Source organism: Candoia aspera, chromosome 16 (assembly GCF_035149785.1).
Source record: "Candoia aspera isolate rCanAsp1 chromosome 16, rCanAsp1.hap2, whole genome shotgun sequence".
Lineage (NCBI taxonomy): Eukaryota > Metazoa > Chordata > Lepidosauria > Squamata > Boidae > Candoia > Candoia aspera.
In genome coordinates this window covers 543,027-560,984 of record NC_086168.1, presented here as the reverse complement: position 1 = coordinate 560,984, position 17,958 = coordinate 543,027, and the positions used below count along the sequence as shown (strand labels likewise).

Genomic DNA, 17,958 nt, shown 5'->3' with positions numbered 1-17,958 from the left:
ATCTAGGACAGGGCACAACTGGAGCATCAGATGAACCTGTGCAAACATCTTGGCCAGCTGCTCATCAAGACCCGCAGATTGTGCACCCCCCTTGAAGGGGGCGGTGCCACCACGTCCAAGGCCAAAGATGGAATGCAGAAGAATACTCCAATTATTATTATCATCATTATTATTCTATAACACTATGGAAGATGTTACATAGCCCACAGCTCAGAGGCTCGTGTTTCCAGAGCAGAAAAGGCCCCGGGCGCGCAACCCACGGAGCCGGCGGGGCTCTTCGGACCCTTGGAAAAGAAATCCTGGCGCGGGGGCGGCCGCTTCTGCCCGGACGTTTTCCCCGATTGCGACTCAGGGCAGCGCCGCCTCGCTTTCCTTCAGCCGCGAACCCGCCCCGGGTGTCAGCGACCCGCGGGGGCAGGTGACGCAGGGACGGGGCGGGCCCGGGCTTTCGCTCCCCCGGGATGTAACTGAACGCGGCCCACAGCGCCGCCGAAGCCTCCCCCAGCCGCCCCGACCGGAGGCCCACCTCGCCGGGCTGCCGCGGCCGCCGAGCGCTTTGTTGGCGGGCGGCGAAGAAAGGCGGCGCGCGCAGGCTGGGGCTTGTAGTCTCCGCCGGGCGGAGTGCCGCGCCCGGCCGCGCCAGCGAACTACGCTTCCCGGCGGCCCGCGCGGCCGGCGCATGAGCGGAGCGCTGCGCCCCGCTCGCGCATCAGCCCGACTGGCCTCGGCGGGCGGCAGGCGGACCGGAGCGGCGGCGGGAGCGGCGGGAGCGGCGGAGCGGGCAGGGTACGCAGCGGCAGCCCGCCAGCCAGCAGCCCGCCGGCCGGCCTGGCCAAGAGGCGGCGGCGGCGGGCCCAAGTAAGCGGGCGAGCGAGCGGGCGGGCGGGCGAGCGGGCGGGCGGGCGGGCGGCGCGGGGCCAGGCCGGGAGCGGGGAGGGGCGCTGCGGGCCGCGGCAACCGCCGCGCGGGGGAGGGGCGCGACGGCAACAAAGGCGGGCGCCTCCCCCTCCGCGCCATCTTCGCCGGCGGCGCCGCGGCTGCCGCACAAAGGCCGGGCGCCATTCGGTGGGCCCGTCGCCCGGCGAAGTGGCGCCTCCGCGGGCGGCCGAAGCCGGGCCGGCGCACCCGCGGGCCCCCCGCCCCCCGGGCCGGCAAAGCGGGCGGGCCCGGCTCTGCTTGCGGGCTCCCCCAGCGGGCAGGCGTCCCGGCCCCGCGTCCCTCGCCCGCCGAGCGGCATTTTGCGCCGCGGCGAGCCCGGGCGCTCGGCAGGTCGGGGAATCCGGGGAAGGTCCGGTCCCCCGCGGTGTCCAGCCGGGGCGCCGGTTGCCCCTTGAGTTTGGGGCTGCCTCGCTGGTGGGCTTCAAAGCGCGTTCAGCGTCGCGCCCTTTCCCAAGCACCGGAGGGCAGTTAGGCTGTCGCCTCTGGACTTAATTTTCTCTGCAGGAAAGTAGGGAGAAGCGGGACCGCAGGACTCCTGCTTGTCCCGGCGAGACTCCCATCCCCCTTTTTTGCTGGTAGGCAGGCGGGGGGGAGGAGAGAACAAGAGGGTTAGATGTTGGAGCCCTCACTCAAGAATTGGCTCCCCAGAGAGCTGCCCCGAGCAGTGGAGAAGGCAGCTCCAGTTGCCTGAGGCGGCTTGGAGCAGGAGCTGGTGGGGTAGCCCTCTTCCGGCTCCTCTGGCTGGCCTCACTGAGCCCCTGGCCGTTGAATTGATGCCCCCCTCCCTGGTCCCGATGAGATCCGCTCGGGGTGGCAGGCAGCGGGCTGCCCTGGCGGTGCAACTCTGTGCCGGGAGGCGTGCCAGCCGGCTGCTGGGAGGGGTGGCAGCTACCACAGGTCACCCCTGTGCTGGTTGAGGACACTCATCGCTCGTTCATTCAAAACCTTTTCCATCTTGCTTCTTTTCCTCCTCTAACGTTCAGAGCTCGCAAAGTACTGTAGCCCTTTATCTTTGGCTAAAAACTCAGGTATTGGAAGCCTAGAAGAGCTGGCAGAGAAAAGCTTAGGAGTTGGGCCGAGGGAGAAGCTGCAGGGGCTGTTCAATGGCAGCTTGAGGTGACCCCACTTGGTCTAGCTCTCAGGTTGGATATAAAAGCAGGAGGTGGAAATGGCCACTCACTGTTAGTTTAGACGGCAGAGACTGTGGTCAAAGTTATGCTTAGCCACACGTTGCTAAATAAGCCACAGCTGGTTGGGTAAAACCCTAAACCGAGCTCTAAACCAGGCTTAGGGCCTGACTGCCCGGTTACTCTGGGAGTTTGTCTCCCAGGGAGAGCGGAAAAGGCCCCATCTTGGGTGACCCTCCCCGTCCCCCAAGGAGGTGTCCATGGGCCCCGTCGCCCCACTCTTTAGCGAAGTGGTGAAAATGCACTTCTTCCATCAGGCTTTTAACCCTTAATTGGTTTTGATTTTATGGATGGATGAGCTTCGTATTTTGTGTTTTCTTTTAACTGCTTTAAGCCACCTTGAGTGCTTCATGTAAGCAGAAGGGCAGGACACAAATTTAATCACAAATGCCACGTTTGGCATTACGGTAGATTTCAACCCAGACAGTGTGGCTCATTTGACAAACAGCAGCCGAGTGTGGCTGAGCCACTATTTCTCTGGGTACCCAGTCTGGGAGCTGCTTGGTGCAGATGGACGTTGAGCCAAGGCGCGAAGCTTGCACGGCAAGCGTGCCGTTGAAGCGTTTTCCACGCTCCACCTCCTTAAAGAGCAGGCAGGGACTTTTAAACTCTTTTCTTTCGCTTCCCTACCAGAACTAACCCAGTTGTCAAGAGGGGGCTTGAGGCTTTTAGGCTGCCATATGAGAGGGTAAAAGGCTTCAAGTTGCTTTGCTTTGTTTTAACTCGGGGTCTGAAGCTTGGTTCCTAACCTGTAACTCTTTGTAAAAAGAAAAAAAAATGGAAGCTGGCTGGGTGACCCTGGGCCAGCCCCTCTTTCTCAGCCCAGCCCACCTCACAGGGTTAGGTGAATAAACTTACTATGAATAAACCCATTTGCCTATAGAATTACAGTGGGCACTGTGATAGCACTGCTTTGGTTATTGAGTAACATCTGTTCCTGCCCAGATGATGCTAAACCGTGTCTTGGAGAAGCCCAGCCAGCGTGGACATTGTTGAAGAAGTTAGGGAGATGCAGGCTGTCCCTCTTCCAGCCCTGCCTTGGGAGAATAAGTGAGAGATCCTCCTCCTAAGCTGTGGATGGACCTGGGAAGCAAAGTGTGTGCTTTGTTAGCCAAGTTTGGTGCCCCCATCCTGAGCAGACTAATTCAGTCAGTCTGGTAGAGGGCATCATTTCAAGGGGTGCAGGCTCAAGCTGCAACCTCTGAGATGCTCTGTGATGGGGTTCACACACTGTCCTGACCTCTTGTTTTCTTAAGCGTGGCTCGATGAACGAGCCATAACTGATTAAACTTTGCATATTAAGCTACCTGAGCTCAACCAACTGCAGTGGCTGGTTCACAGCAAGCAGCTTAAATGGCCTGGTGCGCAGCGATACAGTCAGCCCGACCTCGGCCATCGCTGCATGGGCTGCTGCGACTGACGAGGAACGGGGCTGCTGCTTCCACCTGTCACCTGGCGGTTGAGGTTCCAGCGCAGCGCATTGAACTTGGTGTTTCCCTCACGTGAGCCAGAGGCACAGTGGAGGCTTTGAATCCCTGGAGGTCTCTACTACACTTGTTCACGGAAGGGAGCTTTAGTAAGGCTTAATTTCTGAAAGGCCCGCTACCTGGACTCACAGGAAAGCAGTAAGGAGAAGCTATCCTGGTTCACGTGCTATGAAGGCCTCATTCATGACTGCATTTATGCTTATTCCATGGAAATGTGCAAAAAGTTGCTGAATTCCACTTGGAAGAAAAATCACCACTTTTCCTTTTTTAAAAACAGTACAACAGTGTTTGACAGCGAATGAGTGATCCTGATGAAGATGGAGGGATGGCCGAATACCTTTCTGGAGTCACAGTCTTTGTAACAACTTGCCTTCCCCAGAAGTAAATTGTCGAAAGAAGAGAAAGAAAAGCAGGGGTAAATAGTCATTTGATCCCCTACAGTTGTTTTGGACTACAGCTTCCATAATCCTAGCCAACAGCGTCAGAGGTTACGGAAATCATAACTGCCAGGAGGTCGGCTGCTTAGCCCTGCTCTTAAGCAGCGTGCCAACTAGCGGCACATGGAAGTGGTCCGGTTGGCCTGTCCCAAAGTGGGAAGGCGCCACCAGGCAGACAGAGTCGGGTGGTGCCACCACCAGGACTTACGTATGGAAACAGCAGTTCCCGGAGTCCAAGATGCAGCAGCCTCTGAGGTCTTTGTGTCTGCTGGACCCTCTCATTATTTGGAGGCATTGGGGGGTCGGGCTTTATGCTGGCTTTATCTCTTGCTTGGTTTATTTACAGCAGTAAAAATTGTCAGCAGGGTTACTGCAATTTTTGTGTCATTAAAGCTTATTGTTTCTGACAAATATAAAAACCGGATGCCTGAAAACATGTATGTGCCATTCTTGGAAAAAGTAAACTTTTTGTTTCTGTGTGTGGGACTTGGCAGTTTTTCTTTTCTTGTCTTTTCTCTCTCTCTCTCTCTCTCTCTCTCTCTCTCTCTCTCTCTCTCTCTCTCTTTTGTCAAAGTAATTGGTGAGAGCCAGTTTGGTGTAGTGGTTAAAAGAAATCAGGAGACAGCAAGTTCTAGTCCTCCCTTAGGCATGAAAGCTGGATGGGTGACTTTGGGGCTGTCACTCAATCTCTCTCTCTCAGCCCAACCCACCTCACAGGATTGTTGTTGTGGGGAAAACAGGAGGGAGAAGCATTAAGTTACGTATACTGCCGAGTTAAAAAAATAAAAGCAGGATTAAAAAAAATAATAATAAAATTGCTGGGACCTAAGAAATTATTGCCCACCAGGTGTTTGCTGCCTTCCAAAGGCTCTTTTGTGACCTGCCACAGATGTCCTCCCTTGTGGGTTCAGCACTTCTCTGGTCAATGGTTTGGCAGGTTGGGGGGCAAAGGGAGCGCTCCTTCAGCACCAGGGAAGGGAAGCTTTTCATATATGTGTGTCCCTGCTTGTGTGGCCCCTGGGCTCAACATATGGGCCTCCTCTTGATACCCTTCAGGTCTGTGGTTTCCAACCAGCCAGTTCCCTCTTATTTCAGCACGGCAGCTGAAATCTAAAGTCCAGAGAGAGCCCCTGGTTGAGGAGCCAGTCTAAGAGCTGTGATGTGGATAAAGCATCTTCTGCAAAAGCTTTCTGACCATCTCCTTGAAGCACTGTTGACACAATTCTTGGGAACTCCTGAGTTCTCAGACCTGTTTCAAAGCACGGACTGACTGCACTTTTCGAGAGTCAGTAGATTAACACTGTAGCTTAGATCCACCAAAAGCAGCCTAAGCATCTGGGCTCCACCTGATGACTGAAGAAAGCCAACGTCTTGCTTTGAAGCAGAGACCTGGATAATGAAAGGTGGTGGTGCCCAGGAGGTGCCCTGGGAAGGTAGGAAGTGGCTCCAGAATTTCTTGATTACTCAGGTCAAGACATCATTGAGCTTGTGTAACATTTAATGCCGGAATGAGTTTTCCAGCGCCCTTCACTTTTTTTTTCCTATTCTGTATATCTTTAGGAGGGAAAGAGCAGAAAAGCAACACATTTTTTGGTTGTTACACACAGCCAGAACTGAAGCAGAATAGGAGGCTTGGATGATGGGTTGTGTGAAATCATTAGAACTTACTGTGCAGTTTGTCGTCATTTGTAGCCAGAAGTAACTGCAAATTCTGTGCTGCGGGACCTATTGTTGCTCTAATCCGTCCTAAAGTTTTGGGGATTGATACCAGAATATAAACTCTTGTTACGGTGATGGACAACTGCTTCAGAATGACAGAAAAAGGTGATGGGGAGTGCCTATCAGAGGAGAGAGGGTGGTCCTGCAACCTGTTCTCCGTTTTGTCTACGTCTAGGTGGAACATACTGAGATTGACATACCACCACAGTGGTAGGGCTCCCTGAAGATCAGAAGGTCAGCTGCAGAAGGCCACATCTGGGCCACCACAGCTCTTGTATCATATAGGCAGAGAGCCTTTTCTGGCCACAGTGTCTCTTTTATGATAGCCAGAGATGTTTGGGGAAACACTTGGTTTATGTTTGGAAGTTTTTATTTTATGGAAACTCCATCCTCAGCAAAAGCCTTACCCCCTGTGTGACTCTCTGTAGGGGGAGCTCTTTTACTATTAAGCTCTTTCCCCAATGATGGGAGGCATTTGGTGGAGTTGGTGTTTTTCACTGGGAAAAAAGAGTGATATGGGGATCCATTAAAAAGTTCAAATCTTTACTCACTTGAGCTTTCTGATGGTACAGAAATTGATTTTTTGTGCTTTCTTCTTTGTGTGTCATTTTATTTTGTTGTCGGAATGAAAATTCCCCAAGAGGCTTATGGTAAACTGTTTTAAATTAATACAGTGCTTTATCTGTATCCTTGTTTTAGTCTAATGCTAAGAAAAGAATTTTAACTATTGTTGAACAAACTGTTGTTGCTTAGTTGACACGTAATTGGTGGGTTTCCACATCATTTTATTTATTTATTATTAAATTTGTCCCTGCCCATCTCCTCCCACTGGAGGGATTCTGGGTGGGTTACAATAAAATAATCAATTAAAACAACAAGCATAAAATAGAAATACAATATATAAATATATAATTAGCCCTTATAGATATAAAATCCAAATTTTATTTTATTTTAAAATAAAATCCAAAATTAGACCCATGGCAGGAGGGTCTAATACAGTCCATACATGGGAGGGGTGCTCTAAAGTACCAGCCATCCCCATGCAGAGCTGCTCCCCATCCCAAGGAAGGCAGCAGAGCCCAGCTTTCCCCGGAAGGTCAGGAGCGATGGGGCTAACCTCACCTCTGGGGGCAACACGTTCCACAGGGCGGGAGGTACTGCAGAGAAGTCCTGCTTCCTGGACCCCGCCATGCGAAATTCTCTTACAGACAGGGTCTGCAACATGCCCTCTCTGCATGATCAGGTGGGACAGGCTGATGTAATGGGGAAGAGGTGGTCCCTCAGGTAACCTGGCCCCATGCCATGTAGGGCTTTAAAGGTGACTGATAACCAACACCTTGAATTGGACCCAGAAGCAAACTGGTACCCAATGCAGTTCGCGCAGTAGCGGTGTTATATGCGTCCTTCTAGGGGCACCAAAAACGGCCCGCATGGCTGCATTCTGGATCAGCTGAAGCTTCCAGATCATGTTAAATGAAAACCAAGTCATTGTACGGCTTGTTGCATATGTGGACCAGGCCACTGTCTGATCCCTCCAAGGATGAAGACCTGAACAAAATCAGTTATGGACATTCTTGTGTAGGAAGAAACAGTATTAACTACTAGTAAAGACTTATTTTGAGTAAATATGTGGGAATTCAGTCCATAAAAATGGGATCATGTTTGCCATTTTGTGCTTTGCTTAAGACAAGTGTTGGTAGATGGACTTCGGTTTCCAAAATAAACATTCTGGTTATACTGGTGATTGTGTGACTATTTGACTCTTTCTTCAAGATGCAGACAATGAGAAGGTGCCAGTTCAAATTTCACGAGATTTTGTATAACACATTAGGTGAGGCCAACGCAAGGTGCTTCAGTGTGTTGTGGGAACCCAGCTGTCATTGAACCACAAAGCAATTTATTCACTGGGGCAGAGCTTGTTATTTAGATATAGCAGTTGTGTCTGAAGGGTCAGTGTGTTACTTTTCCCTCTTCCCTGTTGGAAGAAACAGCCCTGGCCTTGTGATGGAAGTGCTAAGAACACTTTCTACTAAGATGTGTAATTGTCATAGTGGAGTCTCTTCTCTTTCCAGTTGTCCACAAAGTCGTCTTCAGGCTCTCTTCCTGAAAACCACCCATTTTCCTTAGGTGGCCCTGATGGAGTCTCTCAATAGCTTTAGCAGTGTCCTGTTCTGCCTGTGTCTTTCTGACCATTTGAGTCCTGGGAGTCATAAACATGGATGGTTTATAGTCCTGGAGCTGGTTGCCACTTCCTCTGCTCTGGATGATACCGGGGGTGAGAGTGATACCAGATCAGAGACTAAAACTCTTTGCATGATTTACTTTGCATTTGGAGCGCCATGTCATAGAATCTGAAAAAAAGGGAGGTTGGGTGCTTTGTCAATAAAATACTTTGCTTTCCATAACTGCATCTTTTTTCCCATGGAAGAAACTGAAATGTTTTTTCTCCCTGCCCTTTCCAGGCTGCGTAGCTGGTCCCTGGAAATGGGATGCCAATCCCATGCAGGGAGTATAAAAGGCGGATCACCTCCTCCTGCCTATTGCTGCTGCTGCTGCCGCCGCAACCTTGGCCACGAGTGAAACGAAGAGGCGGGGAACCATGTCTGCCCTTACATCAGCCATCCAGGCTCCCCAGGGGCCGGTCAATCCTCCTCCCCCAGAGGTCACCAACCCTAGTAAGCCGGGGAGAAAGACCAACCAACTGCAGTACATGCAGAATGTGGTGGTGAAGACCCTGTGGAAGCATCAGTTTGCATGGCCCTTCTATCAACCAGTTGATGCAATTAAATTAAATTTACCGGTGAGTACATGTTTCTTGTGTGTGCAGTTCTTCCTCTTTTCAGGCCCTATCAAGACATAACATTTAATTTCTGAACCACGGTTAAAATCAGGACATGCTGTGAATCACATTGTGTGAAGGTCTGTTTTGAAGCAGTCTGCAAACAGAGTTGAGATTAAGTGTCACATAGGTGCAAAGCAAGATTCAAAAGGTTTTTTTACCTCACTAGTTGCAACCTGAAGACTGTGTTTGATAGGCATGTTTGTATGGCATATGCTCTTGAAGATGGAAACATCGCTCCATAACCCAGTCACTCTGCATTTGGAGTTTGGGTATCAAAACATCAGTCAGCATTATGTCTCCTAAGAGAATTCTGTAGTCACACTCTGTGTGCATGTGTGACCAAATTGTGATATTCCCAACCCCATCCTTGGAGAGTAAATATTGCATCACCTACACCCTAACAGCAAAAATAACAGCTTTCTGATGTCTTGCAGTAGGTTTACTGGCTCCGTTAAGTCACTCAGATCCTGCAAGATTTTGCATTAACTTTCCAGATTCCCAAAGCAGAATACCTGGTCAACCTGCTTTCTCTCCCTTCCCACTTAATTGCTTTGTTTTATTTATTTGTTCATTTGAAATCCAGAAGAAAGTAATGACTCCCCTCCCCAAATATCATTGAACTGTAGCTGTGGCAAACTTGACCGGTCATGTGGAATGATGGGACTTGTACTCGGGCAACATTTGGCACCCCATCTCAAATGGAATGAAGCCGGCTATGCGTTGTTGAACAAAAGTCGCCCGTTGGGCTCAAAATTTTGTTTCTGATAAAAGCCAGGAAAACAGGAAATGGTGGTGTCGCTGCTGCTCTTTGTCCATGGCCCATTGGGAAGGGGATTATTTCCATTTTGCAATGGAATTCCTTCCCCTGTTTCTATGAAATTTTTTGCCCGTTTTTAAAAAAGAAATCTATTTAACCAGTAGCGGTTACCACATTTTGTACAAGAAAATTCAGTGTGTCAATTATACATTACGCAAAGACAAATATATAATATTTATCATTACTAAATTATATGAAATGAAGGATTTCCAGATATTAAGTGTTTTATTGTCATCCCCCCTGTCACTTATATTTACCTGGGGTTAGATAATATTGTCAATTGATTATTACATCTGTCTTACTATTAATGCTGGTTTACATTGTGTTATGAATATTACTGTTTTGCTTGCAGTACACATAGGAATAAACTCATACTTAATCACATACTACCATCACTGCTCCTTCACTCCTTCCCCTCTCCACTTTCAGAATTTAGGCTGTGTGAACCTTAGGGATTATGTTGACATAGCCTCTCTTGCTAGCCATTTTATGCAATAATCATCTGGATGCCAGTGAAAGACAGCTTCCCCTCCCCAACAGGATTACCACAAAATAATTAAGAACCCAATGGACATGGGGACAATCAAGAAACGTCTGGAGCACAATTACTACTGGAGCGCCAGTGAATGTATGCAGGACTTCAACACCATGTTTACCAATTGTTACATTTACAACAAGGTAAAGGATCTAATCTGCTGTTTTGTGGGAAAACCTCATGGCATTTACAGGCATACAGGAAAGCAGGCTATGCTCAGAAGGTTGTTCAGCCACTGCCAAGAGGGGGTACTTGCTCAGAATTTTCTCCCGTGGGCCCCCAGCCTTCTAAGGCCAGACAGCTCTATCCCAAAAGATAGCAATGGATGTGTGGACATTTGGATTCGAGTTTGCATGTGCCTGTGGCCCTTAGGGTTATTTCATGCTTTATTCTTCCACTGTACCTCTCTGCTAGCCAACGGATGATATTGTCCTCATGGCACAAGCCTTGGAAAAGATCTTCCTGCAGAAAGTTGCCCAGATGCCCCAGGAGGAAGTGGAATTGCTACCCCCAGTGCCTAAAGGCAAAGCTCGGAAGATGGCTGCTAGTACCCCAAACTCAGGTCAGAGAATGGAATCTGTCCCAGATGAAGACAAGTGTGCATCTGTGAATTACGCTGGTGAAATGAGTGTTTGCCTGATTACCATAAGGATGTTGCTCGTGGAAAGGGAAGCTTCTGGGAATCTTACTTGGCCCTTTCCCTGGAGGCTGACAATGCTGTAGATGTAGTATACCTAGATTTAGCAAAAACATTGAAAAGATACCCCACAACATTTTGATTAGCAAGCTAGTAATGCAAGGGTTGGATAGTTCAGTGGTTAAATGGAGCAACCATTGATGAACAACCTGCTCCGTCTCCATTTAACCACTGAACTATCCAACCCTTGCATTACTAGCCTGCTAATCAAAATGTTGTGGGGTATCAGTGTTTTCAATGTTTTTGCTGCTTCCAATTTACATTTTATGTTTCTCCTGATATACCCCACCTCTTACTTCGATATAATAGAGTGGGCAGAAGCATGCTCTTATGTGCAGCCATTTTGGCTTCTTTTGAAAAACATTTGTTTCTCACACAGATCACTTAAAGCACACTATTTTTCTACCAGAATTTGTAAATCTTAAAATTTCTTCATCTGTTTTCCCATCTTCAGTAAACATTTTTCCATGGTAAACAAGATCGTGTACTGGGTCTAATTTTTTTTCCATCTATGGATGACTTGCATTCCATGCTCTCTGATAAACCCAACTACCTTAGTCTTAAAAAAATTATCGGATTCATCCTCCCTGTTCCATCTGTGTATCATTTATTGCGGTACATTCCGGTTCTCAGCCAACGGTGCATCATCATCATGCATAACTACTCATGCGTTACACCCCCAACCAGTCATCACAAGTATTCCTTCCGGATTAATCCATAAATACATTAACCAATGAGATGTCACACATCTTTCTCTTACTCCTTCTCAGTGCTGAACCTTTCAGTAGGCATTTTATTTATTCTTACACATGTCTTACTTCCATGCACCACTGTTAGCATGTTGATCAAGCAATCTTCAACATTCCATAATTCAGGCATAGCGTACACTTTCTTGAAATCAACCAATATGCAATAAACTTCACATTAATGCACTTCTCAGTGCCCCACTGAAGAACAAAAATCTGGTCTCCCTCCCCTCCCCTTTGCCCAGCATAAAGCTGCATTGTATTTGCTAGATGTTGCTCATTCTCTTGTTCCCTTTCAGTTGGCCAAATTCTAGCAAAAACCTTCCCAGACCCACTTAACAAATTAAAGCCCCGTAGTTTTTGCTCACTCAAGCTATTTTTCCACTTATATAAGGGAACAATAACAGCATTCTTCCATTGCCAGGTGCACATGAAATCTTCACACATATCTTCACACACAGGTTACACAGTCATTTCATAAGCAAACCACATCTGTATTTTACTGTTTCTCCAGTTCCACCATCTATGCCTGCAGCCTTCCAATTTTTCAAAATTCTTCCATCATTTATGGTTTTTTTACATCCAGTTTGTCTTTGGTGCTGATACTTACAGCATTCACTTCTATTGTACTCTTTGAGATATTGCTATCATTCTCACAGAAATCTTTAAAGTACACGTTCTTGCATTCCCTCATTTTTGTTTCATCCCTTTTATTCTTAATTCCATTCACTTTGCTGCAGCCTCCTTGTTTAATCCTTTTCGTTCCTTTTCAGAACAGATCTGTAGCTCCGTCAAAAGCTGTTCTGCATTTTCTTTGCCTTATTTAATAATTTATTGATTTATTCAGTTTTGATGCCAACTGACTCTGCCTTGCTCACTTTGACTACATTCTTTGCAACTGTATTTTTTCTATTTAGGAGATACTTTGCTGCCCTTTTTGTGTCCGCCAAATGCCACCCACTTTTAAGGCAATGTGTTGCTTCCTAGGGAAGGATGTTTGCCAAGTCTAAAGGGCAGCTGTGAAGAATTCTCACAGCATTTGTTGGACAAAACCACTCAGGTTCAAGAGGAGCTCACCTCTAGCTGGATAGTGCCCCTGGACATAACTGGGGTCTTGTCTTGTGAAGCGATCAGGGGTTATTTTGAGTTTGGGAATCTCAGGAAAGCAGAGAGGGCCCTCTGCTGGGTCAGTTCCTCCACTTCCCATTGAATCCCTGCCCTTCATGACCTCCTGTGAGGTAATAGAAGGTTGGATTTGAGCAGTAATTAATATTTCTCTGAGTGAGGGGATGTTTCAATCACCTCTGAAGGAGGCTGTACAGGTAGTCCTTGATTAACAAAGGCAATTGGGATCAGAATTGCTGTCGCTAAGCAACACAGTTAAAAAGCACTGAACGAGTGGTCGTTAACTAAGGAGCATCTGTATTGCAGCCCCTGCTCAAGAAGCCTTGGCTCAATCCAACTGATTTAAACAACTTTGCACCCATCTCAGACCTTTCTTTTTTTAGGAAAACTTGTGGAGAACTTGATGACCTTGCAACCCCAAAGAGCCCTAGGGGAATTTGGACCCTTGACAATCAGGCTGAGATAGCGCATGGAAGCTGCATTGGTTGCACTTGTGGATGACCTCTAGAGAGATCAGAGATCAAGATCAGGGAAGTGCAACCTTCCTAGTGTACTTTGATCTCTCAAGGGCTTCCAGTTTAGGGTTAGGGTTAGATAAACCATCAACCATGGTATCCATCTCTGAGGGATTGGAGTGGGAGGCACTGTTTTGCAGTGGTTCTCTTCCTTCTTGAAGGGTGGTTCTAGTTGGTGGTGGTGTGAGATCTGCCCAGAGACGACTTCTCTGCAGAATGCTCAAAGATCTCCCCTTTAATAACTCCATGAAACCTATGGGGGAGGTCCTCTGTTGGCATGGGTTCAATTTCATCAATAGGCTAACGATGCCGAACTATACATCTCATCCCCTGACCAAACGGGATGCAGTAGGAGTGTTGATCCACTGCGTAGAAGCTGGCAGGATCTAGATGGGTAGGAATAGACCCTTGAGTCCTTCCATGATGGAGTGACTTTTGAGCCTGTGGACCTAACCATTCCAGAGAAATTCCATCTTTGACTCTGAATGGCGTTGTGCTGCCCCGTGCAAGACGGTCCACAATTTGGGCATAGACTCACGGCTCCTGGCTTTTAATTTGTTGTTGTTTATATGCCCTTGGGGTTTGGGGGTTATATTTTATTTTATGTTGATGTTGTTAGCTGCCCAGAGCCTCTGGGAATGGGCAGCATGCAAGCAAAATAAATAAAATACACATTGCATAATATATTTCTCTCATTTTTTTCAGCAGTCATTTTCTTATGTGCATTTCTTTCTCATCCGTAATTTATTTTGCTTCATCATTTCACCAAACATATTCTTTCCTATGCTCATTTTCTATTTATTTTATTGACAGATAATCTCTTCTAATGCATATTCATATAGAACTTATACTTGCTCTTCCTGTAGGCGTTCTGCTTTCACTCTAGCTTTTTTCCCTTCTTTCATTCATGTCCATTTCTCCAAACATTCCTAAATAGTGGCCTGTTCCACATTCAGAATCTCTCATTCCTCTTTCAGCTTTCACTGATTCTCTTTAGTTTTTCATCACAAGCATTGAAATAAGGAATGCTTTTCAGTTCATTCCTTTTCCATGTGCAGAGTTGTGCTTCAACTGTGGATTTGAAACAGACCTTTTTATAAGCAGGTGGTCATTCCTGGGTCTCTGAATGGCTCAATAATCTTTTCTACACTGTTTCCTTTTATTCCCACCCATCTGCTCATTCATCTAATGGAATAACATACTTCCTCAGATTACATTCATTCAGATGGTCCAACAGTTTTTTCCAGAGTTGATCACTGGTTTTTCATTGTTGCCATTCAGTGTAGTGTGACATGCCACTACCTTATCACCAACAATTTTTTTGTATGCACTCCCAACAGCTTAGATGGTGCCAGTTCATACTTTCTGAGATACATTTTGGCTCTTTCATTCATAATTAAACCTACACTTTCACTTCTATATGTGCACTTTCCATATCTCCACAAGATCAAACCACTTTCATTCACATCTATTATCCTTCCCCTTTCTTTTAGTTTGCAGACACACAACATAGTTAGTTTTCTTTTTTTCACTTCATTAATTCATGCTCTTTACCGTTCCCTCTGCTTATATTCCATATCTCATGATTGTCATAGATACGGACTTCAACTGCCTATCATGCCTTCTGTCATCCAAGACTTCTGCACAATTCTTTTTATTAAAACGCACAGAGTAGATTAGGTTATGAAGTTGAGTCATGTTATGCCACGTGCAGTATTCTTTGCCAACGGCAAGGACACATTTTAGGCACATTTTTACCAGTATGCCACAAATGCATCCCAACTGAGTTTTATTTCAAGCATACTCTGTGTAAACTAGGATCTCTAATATAACAACAGCCTGAGAGGTATGTGCAGCATAGTGATATACGCTCAGGAGATTTCAGCAATGCAATAAGGTTAATTGATGCTTACCAATTGCAGGACTATTACATATTACAGTGTGTTGGTATATTACATTTCGGATAGTGATTCTAAAAATTGTTACAGCTATATTACCTAATGTGAAATATTGGAAATATTTGGTGCCTATTGAAAAGGCATTTGATTCAATAGAAAGGAAATTTAGATTCAATAGAATGGAAATTTAGATTCAATAATCTCATATGGTTTGATTGGATTTTAATACACACAAAGATCTTTGTAGTTTAGGTAATTTTATTCATTTATTAAAAGATTTCTAACCACTTATCATTTATTGCATTTCCAGGAGGTATACAGCATTAAATACATTTTTAGCAAAAAACAAACACAAAACTAGTAGGATTTAAATACTTATAAAACAGTTTCTTTCAGTTTGTACTCTACTACTTCTAAGATCTTGGTAAATGTTCCTTATTACATTACAAAAAGGAGATAGGGAGTACTGTTATGTAGTCATTACTTTTTAAAGAAATACTTGGAAAATATAGTACAATAATTAAAACAAATTTGAATCATTAGTAGATAACATGGTTAAAAAGGTATACTTGATATAGAAAAAGTTGTATTTATATTACATGAACCTATGTTACCCATCACACTTCTTAAAAAATATATTAGAAGTATGTAGTAAACTACTTTTCATAAAGATACCAAAAGAATCCTGAAAAATTAGGACATTCTCCCTGATGAATATAGATAGTTCTGGAAGGTAGTGATAGATTATAGTAATGCAAAATGTGGGATTAGCTACTTGTTGAAAAATTTGTCAGGCTGTAATTTAGAGAGTCAGATTAATTAAAAACCACAGATGAAATGACTTAGATGTAAGCAAAATTTTCTAATGTTTAATATTAAATAGTAAAAGTATAGCATAAATGTTCAAGTTCCGTATATACTCATGGATAAACTGACCCTCGGATTTTTAACAAAAATACCATGAAAAATGTGTCACCTGCAGATAAACTGACACTCGAAATTTTTATGTTCTGTTTAATATATTCTGAAGAACTTCATTTGTTTTTACATTTTATATCTATAATACTGTTTTCCAGAATAGATTCCATTTTCAAGTTTCACAATTGGCTTATCCACAGGTGACACATTTTTCGCAGTACTTTGGTTTGGCTTATTCATGAGTATATACGGGTAGTTTAAAAAAAGTTATATACTCACAGATAAGCCCATCTGTGGACAAACCGGACCCAATTTGTTGGGTGTATTTTCGAGCCTAAAATTCTCGGCTTATCTGCAAGTGTATATGGTATTGACTGGTAGTTGGGGAAAAAGAATAGAATGTGTCACCAAATTCTCCTTCACAGTGTTTTTACATATGCTCTATTTTTCATTCTGCTTTTTGTATTTTTATTCTTCAGTATTACGTATTTTTTTAGCTTATGCAATATAACGGCATTTTAAAAAGTGGGGGGAAAAGAGAATTTCTATGCCATAAATTCCTCAGCAAATGAAAAGGTGAGTCAGTTCTCTTGGTTAGGAAGAGATTTGCTGTGCAAAGATGAGAATAGGCTATGGAATATTATTTTTCTTCCTCACCGTCTTGCTTGTGGAGATTTATGAAAATCAAAATTCTTTTCCAAAAGACTTGGTATTGTTGCTTGGGGTTAGCAGATGGGCTGCACGTTAAGGAGAAAGGTATTGCGTGAGATTGAGTTGTGGTTCAGCAAAACCAAAGGAGGAGCGGAAGAACGCTCCGGCATCGGCCCGACCATCCAACCTTTCCCTGTTCCCTTTCTGCAGGGGCCCAGCACACAGCAGCGACTGCTGTCTCTTCAGCATCCCCCCCCGCCCCCTTCCAGAGTGTCCCTCCGTCGGTATCGCAGACGCCCGTAATTGCCGTCACGCCTGTGCCAACCATCACTGCGAATGTCATGCCCATCGCTGCCCCCCCTGCAACGCCTGTGCCACCTCCCCCGCCTCCTGCCACCCCAATCATGGCAGTCGTTCCCCCAACGCCACCAATCGTCAAGGTAATTGGGGCCGGGGGGACACCTTCCCTCTGTGCAGCTTCTCTTCCAAGGCAGGGATGGCGAGGGTCCTGGGGGCCTCTGGGGACAATTCTCCGCTGCTCCCGCTACCCCTCCCTTGCTTGCAGATGGTGGTTCGCTTCTGGCCTCAGGCCAGAGAGACGCCGGGACGCCACCATCTCTCCGGCCACCTTGCACACCCTTCTGAGGGTGTCTGTAGGTGGCTCGTCTCACCCACATTCTTGGGGACTTCTCCTCCCACCCCCTTCTTATGGGCTGTGCTTGAATTTCAGAAAAAGGGGGTGAAGCGGAAAGCAGACACCACCACGCCCACCACATCAGCCATCACAGCCAGCCGGAGCGAATCTCCCCCCCAGCTTTTGGACTCGAAGCAAGCCAAAGTGGTGGCTCGGCGGGAGAGCGGTGGCCGGCCGATCAAACCGCCAAAGAAGGACCTGGAAGATGGGGAGGTCCCCCAGCATGCGGGCAAGAAGGGCAAGCTCTCAGAGCACCTCAAGTACTGTGACAGCATCCTCAAGGAGATGCTGTCCAAGAAACACGCCGCCTACGCTTGGCCCTTCTACAAGCCGGTGGATGCCGAGGCCCTGGAGCTGCACGACTACCACGACATCATCAAGCACCCCATGGACCTCAGCACCGTCAAGGTAGGTCGCCTTATACCACTTCTGCATTTAGCCAAGCGCTGTCGCTGGTTGCTGGACTGAGGGCCTGTTTCTGAAAGGTTGGCTCAAGAGACCTTGGCGGGCATCCACAGGGCAGCCCAGAGGAACGACATGAGTTGCCCCCCCCACCCCGTGTTTGACCTAGCAGGTGGAGTCTGGTCCTACGAGTCACCTGCTGGTTCTGCTTTGGCCCAGCAAGGCTGCCCCTTCTCACCTGTTGCAGGTGGTGCTGCAGCACTGCTAGAGCCCCTGGTCCCTGCCTGTGCTTGCTTTGCTCCCCAGCCCTTGCAAGGTTGGCCAGGTTTGGCGGGGCTGTGTTGCACTG

At 46.7% G+C, this 17,958-nt stretch overlaps 1 protein-coding gene across 2 annotated transcripts in view; it reads left to right on the top strand.

Annotated features, from left to right (window-relative positions):
- Nucleotides 1-795: 795 nt before the first annotated feature.
- BRD3 (bromodomain containing 3) overlaps nucleotides 796-17,958 on the top strand; it is a 34,585-nt gene continuing 17,422 nt past the window's right edge. Inside the window, exons 1-7 of one of the 2 annotated variants that reach the window (XM_063316095.1) lie at nucleotides 796-858; nucleotides 3,891-4,028; nucleotides 8,232-8,569; nucleotides 9,969-10,106; nucleotides 10,378-10,525; nucleotides 16,724-16,953; nucleotides 17,244-17,615. In XM_063316095.1, coding sequence (XP_063172165.1) covers nucleotides 8,369-8,569; nucleotides 9,969-10,106; nucleotides 10,378-10,525; nucleotides 16,724-16,953; nucleotides 17,244-17,615 — 1,089 coding nt within the window. In that variant the 5' untranslated portion in view covers nucleotides 796-858; nucleotides 3,891-4,028; nucleotides 8,232-8,368. Of the gene's footprint in view, nucleotides 859-3,890; nucleotides 4,029-7,854; nucleotides 8,570-9,968; nucleotides 10,107-10,377; nucleotides 10,526-16,723; nucleotides 16,954-17,243; nucleotides 17,616-17,958 lie in introns of those variants that run through there. The other variant, XM_063316096.1, reaches the window with a different exon arrangement.